The 19,875-nt window shown below is 38.7% G+C and overlaps 1 protein-coding gene across 5 annotated transcripts in view; it reads left to right on the top strand.

The window, feature by feature from the left end:
• The first annotated feature begins 1,074 nt into the window (after nt 1–1,074).
• The window catches only part of LPIN2 (lipin 2), a 41,794-nt gene continuing 22,993 nt past the window's right edge, over nt 1,075–19,875 (top strand). For 2 of the 5 annotated variants that reach the window (XM_080611883.1, XM_080611886.1), the window contains exons 1-4: nt 9,522–9,868; nt 14,628–14,828; nt 16,504–16,599; nt 19,469–19,767. In XM_080611883.1, coding sequence (XP_080468009.1) covers nt 9,782–9,868; nt 14,628–14,828; nt 16,504–16,599; nt 19,469–19,767 — 683 coding nt within the window. In that variant the 5' untranslated portion in view covers nt 9,522–9,781. Of the gene's footprint in view, nt 1,269–9,520; nt 9,869–11,829; nt 11,980–14,627; nt 14,829–16,503; nt 16,600–19,468; nt 19,768–19,875 lie in introns of those variants that run through there. The other 3 variants (XM_080611884.1, XM_080611885.1, XR_013956315.1) reach the window with 3 other exon arrangements.

A 19,875-nucleotide genomic window follows, 5' to 3' on the forward strand; every position in this document is an offset into this window, starting at 1 on the left:
AGCGATGAAACAATTTACATTTGTGAAACCTAAACTGTATTTCCAATTATGCTACTTCTCTTTCCCCTTTCTTATACTGCAAGATTTTTGGTATGAGAATATTCTCCTGTTTCAGTACATAGGATGTCTCAATATAATCCAGGGCCTCTGGGCAACAGTGTGACTCAAGTAAATAGTAACACATAATGAAGCCAGCTTCAGCGAGCACCAGCATGAATCACAAAACCAATGGGCAAGGAAGCTGCTGAATTGAAATGCACACCCGGCCTGCTGGACACGTTCTGATTTTGCAATACTACAGTTCAATAAAAAAAATATAAAAATAATAAAACCCACAGTTTTCCAGTCCCCTCCGGGTACTCAGATAACTTTCATCCGGATGCAGTGGCAGATGCATAAACCGGCAAGAAGAACGCTGCTGCTGCTGCTTCTTGAACATCCTCGTCACGAGGTGTTAATTCCGAGACACAGCTCAGGCTGCGGCTATAAATAGCTGCAGAGCGCACTCCGCCGCGGACCGCCTCACCCCGCGCCTGGCGGAACGGGCTGGTGCCTGCGGTAGGTACCCGGGATGCAGCTCCATGACCGAACCGAGCTTACGGCACCCAACAGAGGGCCGAACAGACCCTCCCCTCGAGAGGCTCTGCACCGCAGGGGAAGGCGAGGAGGAGGGAGGTTGGTGGGGAGGGGGGGGCGAGGGAGCGAGGCCACCCGCACCCGGCTGTGGATGGCTGCCTCAGTAAGGCCGCGGTCGCTACTGCCTCTGCTCCTCCGTCCCCCTTAGCCGGTTAAAACGTCCGCGGCCGCCTCCTGCCCCACCCGGCGCGAGTTACGCGGGAGCGGCACAGGGAACGGCAGCTCCTACGTGCGCCCTTGCGTGGCCCTTGCGGAGGCACAAGACAGGACCGCGCCCCCCTCCCAGCGCACGCACTGCAGGCCGCGCGCTTCCTGCGTGTCCCCAAAGGTCACGTGGCGCCCGGGGCGAGGCGGGATCGCGCCGCTGAGGTGGCGCGCGCTTCCCGCTGCCGCGGCGGCGCGCCAACCTCCCCCCCCCCCCTCGCGCCGCAACCCGCCGGCGGCGCGCGCTCTCGCGGACGTGCAGGCGGCGCACCAACGGCCGCCGCTTGGCGCAGTTCACATCCAGTCGCCGAGCGCGGCTCTCCTGTGCCTCCATCCACACGTCTGGTCCCGGGTTGTTCTCTTTTTCCCCCGCCATCCGTCAGTCTGTCCGCCCGTCCGTGCTCGGCTGACGCCTGGCCCCGCTCAAGGTAAGCGAGAAGCGGCAGCCAATTCGGTTGGGGAGGGGGGCGCGCACGGTGTCTGGCTGTGTGAGGGAGAAGCGGGCGGGGTGGGGGGTAACACGCTCGGCCACGCCGGCCGGCTCCAGGGGAAGGTGGGTGACGGATGGCCCGGCCCGGCCCGGCCTCGCTCCGCTCACAGGAGAGGGCTCTGAGCAGGCACCGTTGAGCCCCCCACACCCGCCTTGACCGTCGCTGGGAAGCGGAGCCGGCTGGCCTGCCCGCCGCCGATGCCTGCGCTCCCAGCCGCTGCCTTGGGATCCAGTGTGCGGGATGGGGCGAGGAGGGGAGGAAGGAGAGCCATCCCCTCCCGTCCCCTGGCTGCTGGGTGCGTGGGCTAGACCGGAGGTGGGGGTCTGCGATGTGCCTATGCCCGAATGGGCTGTGCCTGTGCCTGGGCAGCGCGGGATGACCGCCGGCGCTGCCTTCCAGCTTTGCGGTGACAGGAGGGCGGTGTACCGTTTTGAAACGTCTGTTTTACTGGCTCTGCTTGGCGGTGCGACTCTCAACTGTTAAAAATCGCGATACGTGCCCTGCTGCCCAGGCTAGCGCCTTGCGTTTGCGGAGATGCATTGCTTGAACTCGGGCTGCTAACTTGCGTACCTGCGGGGCACTCCGCCTTTGTTTTTTCTGTTTATCCCCGCTGGTGCGGGGAGTATGAAGTGCTCATCACTGGAAATACGCTGGGCGTTTTTTGTGTGCGTATTCGAGTTTTTCCCAAGTGCACGTCTGAATTTGTGTGAGCTGCATGGTTCTTCTCGTTACCTAGTGGTTGCTGAGTACATGTAGGAGGCATCTCAGGGATTTTTAATAGATCAAGACAATATGCTGTTCAAACGTCTGCGTTTCCACTCAACAAAATGTGACAAATATGCCTGAGTTTTGTATGTGCACATTGTTTGAGGAGTTTTGGGTTTGTTTGGTTTTGTTTTTTTTTTTTCCAAGCAAAATTCCATTGTGGCCACAAGAATTTGTTAGCCATAGTATATTTGCAGTATATGGCTATATTGCATAGCTATACTACATAGTATATGGCTATAAACAGTACATTTGTTAGTATGTGGTATTATTTAGGATATTGTCAGAGATGATGACTACAGATGATCCAGATACTGAATACAGAGATGATCCTATAGAACTCAGTTTGGTTGTTGGTTTTCTTTGATTGGTTGTTTTGGGGGTTTTATATTTTATAATAGCATTTCTCAGGACAATTTTGCATACTGAGTTCTTAATGTTTGCAAAATGTATTGAAAAAAGGAAAATGTGTAGTGTTATACACATTGTAAGAATATACAGATATTCATTAGTCACAATGAAAAATTGCAAGTCACAAAATGCCTTCTTTGTGTTACTGAAAGTGCAGGCTTGTCACTCAGTAGGTACCTGACCATGCTAGGCCACTAGCTCCAGCCAGGACCATGAGTTGTGCCTTCTCTCCTAGCTCTAGTTTCTTTGCATCCCAGAACATACAGAAATGTAAACAACTTCATCCCTTACAGAAAACAAGGAAAATCTCTCTATTTGAATAGAGTAAGAGAATGCCTGTGAGGTGCTCTGTAAAAACATATTGCTATTATATGATAGAATATTAAACTGATGAGCTAAAGTTAAAAACTTTCTCAATGAACTCAGGATTCAGGAACTTTGAATTATATGCTTTATTATTTGATACTGTTATTTACAGTAGGAATAACTAGATAGTGCTGCAAGGCTTTCCTAAGCAATTACAGTGTTTGTATTTAAGCTTATAGCATAACTTCAGTTAAGCATGTAAAAATGTTTGGGTTTTTTAATGGCCTGTAAAAGAGATGGTGTATGAACTTGTATGTAATATTTTGTCTTGTTACAAAACTAAGTTTAGTTCTTCATTATCATATACTTGGAAGACATACGTGTGAAATGTTCCAGTTCCACAGTTCAGAGAACTTTCTGTCCTTTCCTCCCTACTTCCAGCATGTTAAAGTCATGATCAGTTATGGGGAAATATAAACTCACTTGACACCTCCTTATGTATCTGGAGGTTCAGAATAGCTGTTTTTTGCACTACATGCTTCATGCCTTGGTCTCTGCCCCAGAGAACTTGCAATCCAGATCAGATAAAGCTGAAAGAATTTTGTTCACAGCCACATTGGGAACTTCTGTCAAAGCTAGATGTTAAATCAGATGCATTTGTTTCTCTCTTACTGGAAGTAACCATTCACATGGCTGATACTCACAATCTTCTTTCCCAGTCTTGCGTCTTAAGTGCAAGATCACAAAATATAGGAAAACACAGTTCTTCACAGTTTGTATGTGATCATAGAGTATCTGTGCTGAATTAGAAAGCTACTTTTTTTTTTAATAGCTTTGGCTTGTGTATTTCTTCTTAATCATTGTTTATTTCATGAATTGCAAGTAAGTTGTATGTAAGTAGCTGAAATCATAGGAAAGGACACCTTCTGGTGTGAGATTCAGTGCTGCATGTTACATATATCCACAGTGAAAAAGCTTTCAAGCTTATACAAGACAGTGAGTGATATGTTTGTGATCAAATTCAAGTCTAAGGCATATGGTTTAGATGTCTTCATCCATACTGCACAAATACTGAGAACATAATATAGTGGCATACTGTATCCGAAGGATTTTTGCTCTGGAAGTGCTGATGAGAGTATTTTCTTTATGAACCTTTGATCTTACTGAAGTTGCATTTTAAGGTTCTACAGTAACCCAAAAATGTCAGCTCTGTAAATACCTCACTGTTACATAGGTAAGCAGAGATTTTAATTTTTTAATTGTAAATAAAATTATCCACTTCAAGCGCAGTAAAAATGTTGCTGCTTTTGCAAAGAATGTTTCACTTAAAAATGAGCTTTTTATTCTGCATAGCTGCTATCTCAATCTTACTGCAGACTCTATTATGTAGTAACAGTAGTGTTTACATTTCAGTTTGTGCACGCAGGCTGATTTAATGTGAAACTGTCATGACAAGTCAAGCCAGACTCTGAGGACAGAGCTTAAACACATTGTTGGGGGATTTTTTTTTTTTTTTAGTAGATTTTCTTTTTCTTGTCTCTATTTCAAGAGAATTTCCAAGTAAAGGATGCTAGCTTCCCCTTCCCAGTTAAGGATTTCATTGTTATCAGTTTCTTTCAGCTTTGCAGTCCTGTAATTTGATATTAACCACCAGAATTTGTCCTGAGTCACTTTGTCCCCAAATTAAGGGACACTTCCTCATTGCTGCTTTCTGTACTGAGTGAAAGGACAAGACTTTTAATGTACGAACTGGCCCATTTCTTTATCCAAAGCACTTAAGTTCTGTATCAAAAATATAAATATGCAAAGTAATAATATAAAAGCCTCCAGTGTACCAGGTGATGTTTTTGTGTTCGTCTGCATGGCTGAAGGCAGCACATGCTAAGCCAGTCTTAGGCCATGTCTTTAGGTTTACTTGTGTTTTTTTAGACTACACAACTGTCTCCTCAGGAAATGTACTACTTCTGGTTTGATGGTTATGAAGGGCCCTTTAAAGGAAATATTTAAAGGATTCTTTACAAGATTCTTTCAAAGAAGTGCTTCTAATAATGAATTGTAGCTGAAATTCCATTAGAAGTCAAAGTAGTTGTCTGTCGCATGGCTAACAATAACATTTAGTTTGTGATGTGAACTGAAATACAGCGATTAAAACAAAAGTAGAAATTGCCTGATGGTGACTTAAAACTGTTCATTCCACAAACAAAAAGTGTGCATGTTAACGCAAACAAGAAATCTGCAGGGCTACTTTACAGGTTTCTCATGTCCCATATAGGTAGTGCAGATGTGCTATGGTGTGCTGGGAGTGAACAGATAGATCCTTCAGATAAATGTGATCTCTGTGTTCATTAAAACTCAATAATGCAAGTAGATTTGTATTTGGTGAATGAGTAAGCATATGCTGCTTTGCTCAGCTGTATCTAATTTTCACTTTCACAGCATCTCATGCTATAAATACCTTCGTGTGGGAATTCTGTAAGACTAGCCCTTTTACCTAGTTTTCTAATAAAAAGGCCAAGTCTTATACGCAAATTAAATTTATGGATGTTGTTCTATCTTGGTACGTGTTTATAAGTTCAACAGTAAGGACAGTCTGTCAAGTAACAGAAGGTTTCTTCTTGATACACACTATATTTAGAACTTAGGGGATATTCCATGTATCTATTTCTCAGAATAACTATATTTCTGTTCTTGTCAACCTGAAGATATGAACTAGTTTCAGATCTTATATTCATGTCTCCATTCTAAAATAATCAAATTATACACCGGTAGTAAATCAAGATGCATTTCATGGTTAAATACATTACTATGTTCCTTTTCTTTGACTTCTAAATCCTGGATGGTTATCAGAAAACATAAATTCATCTGGGGCAGATCAATGCCTGGAAATAAACCTTTTTAAATGGAGAAAATAGAAAAGGGATTGTTTATTAGGGAAATGCTTAGTGCTTTCTAGAAACATACAGGAAAAACTTCATCTGCTTTCTCTCATCTCATGTAAAAATGAGATAGATGGAATGTCTATTCAGAAACTTTGGTTTCTGTGGTATGTGTCTAGAAATAAGTTCAACCAAGGATGTTGCGTGGCAGTAGAAAAGTGTGTCTGTCTGTAAATAGATATGTGAAGTGTGTTAGGCACTTGTGTGGGATATGCCCATACAGATTCCAAAGTGCTGTGCTTTTGGATTAGCCAGTTACTTCTTTTAAGTGCTTTGAAAGAAGTTAAGGTCTTAACATACATGGAAGTTTTATGTGCATGTAACCAAACTTTTTGATTGAACTGGTCATTTTAACAGTAAAATTCACTTTATGGACTCTTAAAGTGTTCTTTGTTCCTGCTGAAGTTCCATTGCAACCAGAAAAAAAAAAAAAAAGGTGACTTAAAAAATACATATATTAAAAAAAAAAAAGCTTAGATTGATAGAAGGAAAGATGCCGTAATACCAGAATCAGATGATTCATCAGAGACCGTATAAGTGTTGACCCATTACAAAAGGGCCAAGTCCGAATAAACTGCGGATTTCCTGTCTTGCTATCTCTTCTACCCCCTTGAAGATTAAAAAAGTTACTTGAGCTGTCCTGAAAAAGTATCCTAATTTGAAGGGCTCCTGACTCCCATCAGATAGGAGATCTTGAAAGCATTGAATATACCATCTTGCATCATAGGTGGAGAACTAGACATCTGATTTTATACTTTTTTCACCACCAGTTTAGTGGGCAATGAACTGCTTTTGTATCACTTGTACTCTAGCCTCTATTAACTCCTTGGATTCTTGTACTTGTGATAGGGTTTCTTAATTATTTTTGGTTTTTTGACAGCCTGGAGTTGCAGGTAAAAGCAGGTAACTGCCTTGTAGTCTTTTTCAGCATTTTTGAGCAGAACTTGATTTTTAGTTGCACATAACTTTACTAAAATGTAAAATTTCATTCCAGTTTCATCCAAGCTACCTTCAGCCTTTATATGGAAAATTTTGGTACATTAATTTATTTTTTTTTTTATTAGAAGCAAAGCTTGATGGTGTGTTTCCACTCTACTAGAGCAAAAACTCTATCTGTTTTCTCATAGAAGAATTCTTGTGGCCATTTTAGAAGGGATCCAGGGCCCAAGTGGTCTTAATTCAGTATATCTTCCGTCATTTATGTCTGAATTTATTCTATTTTGGCAAAGTTACTAGCCTTTGGATTAGGCTTAAAAGTCTATATTGAGAATGGATGGACTTCTGCAGTTAGAAGTAACAGGTGCTATATTGACTGTATTTTACCACAAGCTGGAATGAGCAGAGCTTCATTTCCAGTTTCAGTAAGCAGATGCTTCAGACCAGGGCTAGGATAGAGAACTTGGGCACAGGAAAGTGTTTTCAGTCCTAGTCTGATTTTTGTAATCTCTATAGGAGAATTAGGAACTTTTCCACTTTGTTTGCACCCAATAGGAAAAGTGTAAAAAAAGTGCATGAAACTGTGATGGAATTTAGGAATCAGAGTTGAGGCTTGGGGAGAAGGGACCTTTTCTGATGTTAGGCTGGGGTGAGAGACTGAGAACTGTGGTGCTTAAGTCATAGCTAACCAGTAAAATGATTTGGGGCAGAATGGGGTAAAGGAAACATAGAGGACATGAACAAATGTTGCCCCATACTTGCTGTATCTATTAGATATGTTAATTAGAGAAGGATTTGTCTTATTCATTCTAATCTCCTAGCCTGAGTTTTCCATTGCATGGCTGAAAAAAGTAATACGCTATCTCTGGGATGCTATAAAACTAAATGATTGCAATCAAATACATTATGAAGGTTACTATAGAAAGGTAGCACTTAAAATGGTATCATACTTCCCACCAGGGATTTTGACTAATGAGCAATGTGATAAGATGTGTAGACCCACAAAGAGCAGAGAAAAAAAAAGAACCTGGGATGGTGACTGATCTTTCTTAGCAGTATTAAATTGTATGAAGCTAGTGAAAAAACTCGTATGTGCTTTCTAAGGCTAAACCACACTAAAATTTACTCACACCAAAGACCTGATTAAGGTTTCATGAAAAACATTGCTTCTAATATTTCCATATTGGACCACTTGCTTTTCAAAACTAAAGCTAATTTTCTTGTGTAAATGGTAAGCAGATAATGTAGAACTGAAACTTACTCGGATGGAATTATGTTTTATTTACTTTATTAATTTTGAGAAATAAAAGACAAGGAGGCTTATTAAATGTGCAAAGCTTATTACCTGGCTTAATATTACCTTACTGCAGTGACTGCGGTTTTATCTGTTTTATAGAAGTCTGTCTTCTGAAATGCTTTTAGAAGCTTTGAAGAAAATAATATCAATCTGAAATACTAAAATAGAATAGATAAAACATTGTACACAAAAAAACCCAACACACAAACCAATGAACATAAAGCAAAGTAAAAAGTGTTCGAAAAGAAGCACCATCTTGCAAAGCTGGCTTCCATTCTGCTCATACCTGTGTGGTTTTTGCCATATATTAATGGAACACTCATGATAAAGTAATGATGAACAAGAAGAGAGTATGTCTATTAATTCTTAATATTCTATGAAAATACCTGTCATGTCTGCTAACAAAACCAGTAATTTTTCTTGTGAAGAGCTACATTAAACATTCATTGTATAGAAAAGGACCCAGAGGTGGTAGCAGCTTATTGCAGCCTTACTTGCAGGTCCCAACACTCAATTTAGGAGTGTGTCATCAAGACTGGTTTAGTTTTGGTCTTGAGTATAGTTCTTTAGTTATTTTGGAAACCTACATTTGGCTGCAGCCAATAATGTGTTTCATTGTCTTTGCATCAGAGCCTAATACATAAATGTACAAAACTTAGAGGAGAATAGTGTGAATGTAGTAGTAGGATCCTAAATTATTTTTTAGATTGTAATTCAAGCAGCATTCGTCCAGCATCTTCTGTAGCAGACGTAAAGTAACACCTTAAGGATGGGGATGAGATGCTTGAGTTTAAGGTAATGAGAATGTGTCTACATTGAGAGAATATTAATGGTCTTTAGACAATGTCTTTCACATTCAGGGTAGACTTGTTTCCTTATACTCTTATACTCCCTCAGTTATTTCACCTATTCACAATACTATTTTGAAAAGTAATGACATCAGAATTCCTCAGATTGAAAATTGATTCTTGGTCTCAGTAATGGAGCTGGGTATACAATAAGTATGTATGTGTTGTCCACACGTCCGAATTATACTGCTTTAACAATTCAGTTTAAAGAAAGCAGGAAAACTTCTCAGGAAAAAAATATTTATTTTTGTGTGCATTTGTTTTGTGTGGTTTAATATTAGCTTGGCACCAGGTCAGTATTCTCTTTACTGTTGTAATGCAATTTCAGAAAGGGGGAAAAATAACCCATAAATACTAGACCCTGAAATGTCATCAGATTCGTCCCATAAAATGTGACTAGCTAGCCCAGCGAAGCCACTATGGGAGGGAACAGGCACATAGAGTGGCAGCAGGCTTTCTTGAATTAGATGTGCTGCAGACAGAACTGGGACTTTGAATGCTGCTGCAGGTGCTAGAGTTGCAACAGTGGGCAAAAAGTCTCCAAGTGAGCTAATGTAGACTTTGCTTAAGAATCATTAACTAAATCCCTGTTTCTTTCCATGGGAGCTCCAACTAAAGTCACGTGACTTGGTGTAAAACAAGATCATTACATATCAGCACAAACATATGGCAAGTGTGGCCATTGCTTATCTCCAAGAGCACAAGGGAGCTGTGACATTTCAAGCAAAGCCTATTGGTGAGGGAGTTTCTGTGTGAGCTTTCTTAAAGAAGTGCTTCCTTTTTAATCTTAATACTGCATGGGAAAATATACCAAACACTTTTCTCTGAGACTAGAAGATTTGCATAATTCTGCTTCAATGGAAAGAGAAGAAATGCTGGTACAACATTTTGTTATGGCTGTAAGCTTTGTATTTATCTGTACTGTGGAAAGTTAGTTTCCCTTCTTCTGAGATGCATTTCTCAGAAAAGGATGGTTTTGAAGATGACTTTAGTAGAAGAGTTGTTGCTGCCCATGAAAGAGTTCCTTCTGGAATCTTGGTGAGTTTGACAGATTTATTGTTAAATATGGTTATATAATTTCCTATGGCATAGTTAAAATGCATAAAAATTGACAGCCTATATCAAATAGTGTGTGCAAGACTTTAATTAGGCATTCAAAAGACTTACTTTGTTTCCCATTTTTGTTCTCTGAGTGCTCTGTGCAGTACCAGGAGCAATCCTAAACCCAAATTAAAATCTTTACTTAGGAGCAAAGGTGTTTTTGTTTGCCTGGTTTTGCCAAGTAGACCTGATGGTATAGTTGTCCTGTTATTCTGTCCATAGTTATTCTACTAGTTATTATGTCCATAGTTATTCTACTCCTCCGTCTTTTTAGGGTATGAAATATAAACTAGTAAAATGCTTGCTAAAGATTTTTGTTGGTTAAGGAAAGCTCCCAACTCGTAAATACATATATAAATGCAGATATAGGCAAAATGAGATAAATTGAGGGAAATCATTGCTATGCGTGTTTTTGTTTTCTACATAATCCTTTGAAATAAATGCAATGTGTTTACTGTTTACATCATGTGGTATTAGGCTCTCTTTTAATCCTCTAAATGTATGTCGAAATAAATGGGATGTATGAGCATCTACCCTCTTACAAGCCAAGATCTACATTTAAGTAACTTTTTCTTGCAGTGATAGCATGAATTTTAACTATCTGAACCTGTGTGTCTTCAGAACAATCTGACAGCTTGTCTTTGAGTAACTTGCACTGTTTTCCTGTTGTTGAATTGGGTATTTGCAGTGTTCATATTCATAGGTGTCCACCTGTACAAAAGGTGTTAGCTTTAAGAACACAAAAATGGAGCTTTCTGTTACTAAAGCAGTACTCTAAATGAACAGAAAACACGAATTTGTGGACAGACTTTGGTTATATCTTGCACTTGTATATGGATATTACTGAATAACATTAAAAAATCATTCAAGAAAACATGTTGGGTTTGTAGCAGCCAAAATAACATCTTTGTTAATAGATGTACATAGATATAATTCCTGTCCACAAAACCTCCTGCTCAGGTCATGTTAATGTAAACATTTCCTGGTGATAAGCTTTGAAAATTTGGCTATCATGTAGAACATGTTAGATACTTAACCTGAGCTGTATTTCTGTTTGATTGTTATTTCTGAGGGCCATTCTATTAGTTATTGCTGTAACATGAGGAAGTCAACCAGCATATGCAGGCTTAATTTTAGTTTAACTGATTTGAGTATTTTATAGATGAAGGTACATAATTTTATGTTTAGTTCTTAAACTTCTGCAGTAGATATTTTATTTTCTTATTTTGTATTTACTTTTATGTGCTCTCTCAAAAGGAAAGAAAAAAAGCAGTTTCAGTTTCGGACTTCTGCAGTGTAATGGCTTCTTGCCAGAAAAAAAAATCCTTTTTTGTGATATAGGACAGAGAGATACTTTTACCCATTCCAGTTACCATTGCACTTACCTTGGCAGTATTAACATATTCAGCTATAAGAATTTTTCCAAACTAGCTAGTATATTAGGTATTGATAGCCTTTTAATTTTTCTATTCTAGAAGAATAAGTAGTAGTGAGCTATATTAACCTTAGCAGAGTTCTGGAATTTGACTGTTTCAGGTAATATATATACTTTGGATAGCAAAATAAATAAAACCTAAAGTAAACCTAGAGCTAAACAGTATTGTGAAGTATTGCTGCATTGTCCTTTCTTAGCTTGTCTTGTCCATCAGACAAGATGTCTTGAGTTTCAGAACTGGAAATTGGCATGCCTTTTAGGTTCTTCCAGCAGGTTGTGAAGGCATATTGCTCTTTTTTTCTCTGCTTTCAGGAGAGTGTTATTTAATGAATGCTTACTAAGCATGAAATAAATAGTGCTATTGAGGAAATACTTTGTCTTACTAGTTATTCTGTGATCAGGCTATTTCTGTTGTATTTGTGAGAATTAACACAGTAACATTTTACTCTGTTCCTCTCTGTAGCTCTCTATAGTCAGGTTCAGTATTGCTCACCACAAGTTTTCCACCAATATACAATAAAACTTAAAGAAATTCCTCTCTCCACCATTTTAAAATCTCCTAGCTGCAATTCTATTGACATTTGAGATGAATTCAACATCTCATGTTTTTCAGGTATGTAGTGACACTTTATTTGATCATTTGCTTACCACAGTTTGACCCTTCTTAAATAGCATGTTTATCTTTCAAAGTGAACCCTTATCTTAAAAGCTTAACTACAACTTAGACTTAAACTAACTTAACCCTGATAAGCAATAATGTACAGTACTTTCTGATCTACAATTTTGTTTATTTGCAATATACAAAACAATGTTTGTGTTAAGACTTGGGTCATAAAAAGCTTCTTTCCTTATAAACAGTGTTTTTAGTGGTAGGTTCAATCGTTCATAACTTTTTCACACGAAAGAGATTATTCTGTTTATGTATGTTTTGTGGCTGTGCGGTGAGCTACAGAAATGTAACAGATCTATAAGAGAGATAACTTTTGCTACACAAAAGCCAAGAATATATGAAAAATAGGTGAATGTTTCAGTCATGTAAGGGTTTTTTTGTGATTTTCTGTGGCTAGACAGGGTCAGTTAGCATGTACGTGAGGGAAAAGTAGATTATGTATCAACTGAACTCGATTCTTAGCAGTTGTGAAATTCTGATTTTTAAACAGTTGCTACTGATATGATAGAGAATTCCTTGCTAATGTCCACTTCTCAAGTCCTAAAATGAAATATATGAATAGACGCTCTGTTAAGGACTATATTACTGATTATGCCAAGCATTTCTTTTTAACCAATTCAGTCTCCTTGGTGATGTGAACTCAACTTTTCTTAGTAAGCCAATACCATAGACTCTTCTTGGAAGCAGCCAAGGTATAGCTGTGAATGATAATGCCTGTGTTAGAGAATTTTTCGTAAGATTGAAACTCAAGATGATTGTCGTTCCAGGAAAAGACTAATTGCTTAAACAGTAAAGTAGAGATGTTACTAGCTTTCTGTCTTGGGTTATAGTTCCATGAGATGCAGCAAATATGTCACTTGAAAAAAGGAAAGATGTTCGGTTCCCTGCTCCAGCCTTTTTTGTCCCTAGCTTTCTGGTGCTGCCATGTGCCTCGTGACTGATGTTTGTCATGTTCTTCTCTGAGCTACTCTAACTTATTAACTCATTGAAAAAATAATAACAAAAAATAGGTAGACTTTTGCCAGGGAGCTAAAATCAGCTCATTAAGAGGGTCAGGTGACGAAAGGTTGAAGTGAGACTAACCGTTATTCACCCAGTCATGTATCTTATTCACCCAAGGGCGAGCTCTTATTTTATTAGCAAGCAGTCAATTTTATAGTTATCCACGAAACTACTTTGAGATGAAACTGAATTTTATTAATCACTAACATTGTTAGGGAGTCCATTCTGCTAATCTTATTAGTCACTCAGTGACAGGCTGTTCTGTCTTCATCAGCCATATTGTACAAAAGCTACAGAAGAAAATTCTCTATCGTGTTACCTGACGTAGTAATTCTGTGGGTAATTTCCAGACAGTTTTAAATCTATATTGGAAAACTTCCATCTTCTTTTTTGAGTCTTGTAAAGAGAAAGGATTGTTTTTTCTTTTTTCTTTCCAAAAATCTAAATATGATTAGGGAATATAAGTTAGGCTTGAGAAGCCTGAGATGAAGAAAAATACTTCCGTAGCTGCTCTTAAGTCTGTGAAAGCAGTTTTGAATCTCCTGCGTGTTTAAAATTATATTGGTACTGTTAGATGCCACAAAAGTAGCTTCCTTTTGAATGAATGCAGTATACGCTGTGTTGCAGTAAAGAAGACTTTGAAGTCTCAGAACAGAAATAATTAATGATCTAGATAATGAAAGCAGTATCAGTAGGACAAACTCTAGTAGTGCAATATTGTTTTGTTTAGAGGTGTTAAGAAGAACTCTAAACCTTGTTCAGGGGCTAATAGGAATAGATTAGGAAATAGACAAAGAAATTCACTGCACTTTTTTTTTTTTTTTTTTTTTTTTTACCTTTAGGAATATTATCCCCAAATAGGATTTCTACAGTTTGAGCCCTGTTATGTGTTGCTTTTTTGCAGTGGCTCTTCGATCTTCTAAGTAATACCCTTAGCTTCAGAGGCAAGTAATTGCTTGGATATATTTGAAATGAGCTTGTAGCAGTCTTTTGGGTGGGAGGCAGGAGACAGCAGAATGAGGAAGGGTTGCACTTAGGTTTCCATTAGAACAGTTTTCTCTCCTCTTTCTATTAAAGCTTAGATGTTCTGAGAAATCTTTGGAGTTCATTGGTTATTGGCAGTCATAGTTCACATTGTATTCTTAGTCTGAAAGATTTGCAGTCATTCAAAATTCATTTGTTCAATTAAGTATTTTTAATGGAGTAGGCAGAATGTTTGAGAAGAGATTCTATGGGGTTTTTTATCTTGTTTCACTATAGCATAATCTTCTTACTGCATGCATCTTCCTTTCCTTGTATTCTGTTCTCAACTTCTTACCCCCATCTAGTAAGATTACTTCACCTAGACTACATGTTATTTTTCAATTTTATGATGTCTGGAGTATGAACAACCAAAAAAAAACCTGCAAAAAGATTTGTTTTCTCTTGACTGAAACTTTTAGAAACCTATGGAAAGTAGGTGGTGGGTAAGATAACTCTTTACACTTAAAATAATGTGTTGCAAGAGTGTGTAAACTTGACATAAAATTTATTTTTGAAAACTGTGATTATTAAGTTTATTTACTTTTTTTCCCCCTCCTCTCTCTTAGTCTCAGACTATGAACTACGTAGGACAACTTGCAGGACAAGTGCTGGTTACTGTGAAGGAGCTGTACAAAGGTATTAATCAGGCCACCCTTTCAGGATGCATTGATGTCATTGTGGTCCGGCAACAGGATGGTACATTCCAGTGTTCTCCTTTTCATGTCCGATTTGGGAAGCTTGGTGTACTGCGCTCTAAAGAAAAAGTGGTAAGTTCAGAAAGCGAGCCAAGCCAAAGTTTTGAATATCAATGCATTCCTTTATTTCCAGCTCCCCTTTCCTTCTTTCCCCAGCCCCCCACATGCCCAGTTAGCAGGCTAATTTAGTACAGAGCAGTTTCTCATACATGCTGTATAGAGTGATAGTTTTGGAATAGAAAACAGAACTTCCTGTGGTAATCTAAGGACTCTGCAGAAAAAGTACTGTGAAAGAAAAGCTTTGACAACTCTTGAGCTATGCAAAAATAATAGTACAAATATAGAGACTTCACTGTCTTAAAATGTTTTCATTGCTATTTATTTAAGTATGCTGGGAAAAAAATGCTTAGTGCCAGTTAACTGATCCCTGATGTTACATGCAACTCTTTGGAATGTCTGGAGGACAAATAGAGCATATCTTAAGGGTTGGTGACCTATCATAAATATTGCTCCTTGCTAGCTCTGCTCAAGGCTGATATGCAGTAGAAAATGCAGTTATTAATATCCACAAGCATTCCTGTGTGAGCATGTTTGAAAGAGAACCTGGTACATATCCCTGTCCAGCCAGTCTGAGACTGTAGCACTACCAAACCAGATTGTCCTGCCATCCCCTTTCCATAGGCTTTAGTCATCATGCCTAGGGAGTGAGTTGGATTGGATTGTAAATATGACGGAAAAATGGATCTGTTGTGGGGGGTGACTTTATGTTGTTGTCAGTAGGGAGTACTGTGTATGACAGCATTGCCTGTGGGTGTGCTATCCAAGGATGGATTGATTTCAACAGATCATAAATCCTCAGGATTATATGTGGCTTTTCTCAGAAGTGACAGGACACTTCAGGAAACTACCCCCATCTTTATGTCTCGGTTGTAAAAGGAGACTAAAGTGCAACTAAAAGAGTGGTTATGTCAGGGCCTTTTTTTGTTTATGGTCCATACTGAGAGCTACATGCACTAAACTTTTAAGTTTATCATAATAACACAGGCTAGCAGCAGTTTTCTTGTCTCTTTTGTTTTGTTTTGTTTTGATTTTGCACTTGCTAGTGTTTTTCTTAATGAGCATGCTGATAACAGTTTAAGTACCTTTTTATGAGAATAAAAACATTCTTCCTCTGATGAAAAAGCCATGGTTGCAGAAGGGTTGTGGTCCTATGTCATATCCCCATAAACTTACCAGCAGGAAAGTCTGAAACAATGATAACTGGGTTAACTGAGTTGCAGAAATAATTGTGGCAAACCTCTATCCGCTTCAAACAAACCCTGCCTCCAGCAGAATTCTGGTTTCTCATCTTAAACTTTTGGTATTCAGGATTCATGTTCATACCAGGCCTCAGTTCAGGTTGAGCTTTAAATATATGAACATGAACAGTCTCAATCATTCTTCCCAGAAATAAAGACTAGATGAATGATTATTATTTATGCTTCTAGGTCTCCAAATTAGTTGAACAGGATTCAGTCTTCAGATTTATTTTTTCTTATAGGCGTTAGGCTGTCTGCTTAGGAGCATGATGTATTTTGCAGATTAAGAAAATAAAGACCATTATGATAACAGACTTCTTTCAAAAAACAGAGGAAGGAGAAAGAGGCATGGATACAGTGGAACAAAGTTTACTCTCAGATAAGTGGGCCTTAAGGTCAGTGCTTTGTCTTATGATGAATTATTTGCATTAAATCGTCTTCTTCCACAGATTGATATAGAAATTAATGGTGATGCTGTTGATCTTCATATGAAACTGGGTGACAATGGAGAAGCTTTCTTTGTACAAGAAACTGAGGAAGAAAATGTAAGTGCTTTGTGGTTCATGATGGCTACAATGCAATATTAACAGAGTAATGTGTTAATTATTAATATAGTGTTGCCAATATTGTAACTTTTATGAAAGCTAGATTTTCTGTGACTGAATCTTAACATCACTAAATACAGAGTTACAAACAGTTTAATGAAAATAGTCAGTTAGAGGAGAGAGGAAAAAAACTTTGTCTCAGTGAAGTAAAAGATGAAGTGCCAGCTTCCTGTTATTAGGAATCTGAGTCCTTCAAGGAAATGAGCTTGATCCACTTTTTAGTTTAGGATGCTACTTGTTTACTGTGAAGGATTGGAGGAAACTCACATGTTGAAAGGAGTTAAGTATAATTTAAAGTGGAAGGTGAAAATAAGCATTAAGACTCTAAATGGTAACTTAGGATAGGGATTCATAACATTTAAAAGAAAGGAAGATTGGGTTCTGTTTTAGCATACATCATGATTAAAATCAAAACTGAAAGCAGTGTCAGCCATTGATGAGTCTTAAGACTTTCAGAAAGAAGAGTGATAAACACTACCTTTGTCCCCAGTATGATGTTTTAAAGGAACTATTGCACTTGCTTAGTATATTTTAATTTGTAACAAGAGTGTATAATGTGTTCTGGAAAGCTTGTAGTTCATGCCAAAACTAGTTAGCTACAAAGCAGAGGACTGATTTGTATTTAGTGCTTCTAGACATTTTTTTTCCCCTCAGTATTTCTGGTACTGATCTGTGTGTCCTTATGGTCACCTCTTGAAGCTGTGCTCACGGTATAAATGTTAAAGCTGTCACTAGTTCCTGATTGCTTCAGAAAAGTGCTTTCAAGTGGTCAGTCTTTGCTGTTTTCACATCTTGACAACATTCAGAAGTAACACCACATGCCCCAATTCATGCAAATTAGGACTATTATAATGTACTTTCAGGCATTTATTTTGCCAGCTTTCTTTAACTTTTCTGTGACTTTTTTAAAATTTTCTCTTGTTATCGTGGCTTATTTGTCACTAATTGTGATTATTAATTGTGATAATAATTGTGATAATACTAACTTTACGTGCTATACTTTTATTTGGAGGTTTTTCACAGTGCAAGATTGCTGTGTGTCATTGGTGCTCTATAAAGCTGTATTTTGCTCTCCTTTCTCCACTTCTCTCTACCACCAGTGGAAAAAAAACTTGTGTGTAACTCAACTCAGTGGAAAAATTGAATTTAATATTAAATAATAGCAGTTAAGTCTTTGATCACATTAAAAGTAGGATCAGTGCTTTGACTGTTTCTGGTCATGGTGTAGTTCCTGAATAATCTGCAAAAGAGCCCTGTAAAATAACAAGCATCTTGTAATTAGTTCTATTCTTATCATGAAATCAAGCTCTATAACCTTTTCTCTTTCTCCTCGCTATGCAAATTCCATTTTCTTCTACTTTTGTTCCACTTTGTCTCTTCTCAGTGTGTTTCTTTCAGTTTAGTTGTCAGTATCTTAAGTTTCTTGTTTTGATGTAAATGAACTGCGGGCAGTCCAGTGGTAAAGCTTTTCCTTCAGCTGAATTGGTCCTCCGGATAACTGAAGGTTATTTGTTGATTTTTAAGCTAAATTATACTCAAGATTTTGTTTTTGAAAGATGCTTTACATAGATAATGTCTGATATGGATGACAAGGCTGACTGCACCTTCACCAATTTTATGGGTAACACTGAACTAGAAGAGGTAGACAGGTCAGAAAGGGCCATTGGATAGAGCCAACTTGGCAGGCTGGAAGACTAGACCAACAAGATTCACGCAAGGTTTAACCAAGATGCGTGTGTAGTCTTGCATCTGGGTTGGAAGAATCCCCCCCAGCAGTACAGGCTGGGGTCTGACTGGATGAAGTGCATCTCCGCTGTAAAGGCTGTCACTGTGGCACCAATGAAGGCAAATGTGTCCTAGGCTGCATTATCGGGGTACAACCAGCAGATGGAGGGATATGGGATTGTTCCACTCATCCTAGAATATGTCAGGCCAAACCTGGAACACAGCTCTGATCTACCAAGATCTGATCTCCCCAGTTCAGGAAAGACATGGAAAATTGGAGGGAGTCCAGTGACGAGCCATGAAGATGATCAGAGTGTTGGAGAAGTTGGTAGAGGAAGAAAAGCTGCTGAACTTGGCTGTCTTCAGCCTAGGGAAGATCTAACCAGTCTTGCGATACCTACAAGGTAGTAACAGGACAGACAGGCACTCTCTCACAAGGATGCCTGGTGATAAGACAAGGGGCAAAAGGGAGGAATTCCAGCTACATGTAAGAAAAATCCTTCACTGCAAGAACAATACAAGACAGGAATAGGTTGCCTAGGTAAGTGGTAGACTCTCCCTTACTAGAAATACTCAATCTTTGCCTTGACAAGGCCCTGAATAACCTAATCTGTGGCCCTACATTCAGCTAAAGATGGGACCGGATATGCCTTAGATGTCTCTCCCAACCTATACCCTTCTATGGATCTGTTTCAAATTAAATAGACAGCAGTGAATTTAATTAGCCTATTTTTATTAACACCTTTACTAAGCATGGATAGAACTGGTGTGCTTGAGGGCAGATAATTTCAGAAACAATCTACTAACTGTGTATTTTTTTTGCTAATAAAATCAGTTGTTTGTGTCTGAAACTGTAAGAATACTAATATTTTTCTGATTTTTTTTTTTTTTTTTTTTTTTTGTAATCCATCTAGTGAACTTGGTTCCTTTCTGGATATCAGCTTCATACCACCGGGCTTGTTGTGTGGTTTTGTGTCTAAATATAGATGCAGGAATTAATCTGTAGCTGACAACTGTGAGGTATGCACGAAACAAAGAAAAAAAAAAGAAAAAACCACAAAACTTATTTTCTTTATTTGTTTAGGAAAAAGTTCCTGCATATTTGGCAACATCTCCAATACCCACTGAAGACCAGTTTTTCACAGACACTGACAATCATTTGAAATCAGGGGAAAATGAGAGGACATGTGCAAACTCTGAAATTCCACACTCTGTGGAAACAGAGATAGTATTCACCCCAGGTTCTGTGAAAAAGAAAAAAAGAAGAAGAAAGAAATACAAACAAGATAGCAGGAAGGAAGATCAGATATCTTCTGCTGGGACGGAAGAGATTTTTGAAATGGAAATAAGCTCAGATGATGAAAAAAGTGTTCAACCCGTAAGGTAAACCATCAGATGCTTGCTAACTGCTTTCAGTATTATCACTGAACGTTTAGAGTGTGACTTGTACCTTTCCTCTATGTGAGTAATGCACATTTCAATAGGCTCAAA

Source organism: Psittacula echo (genome assembly GCF_963264785.1).
Source record: "Psittacula echo genome assembly, chromosome: 2".
Lineage (NCBI taxonomy): Eukaryota > Metazoa > Chordata > Aves > Psittaciformes > Psittacidae > Psittacula > Psittacula echo.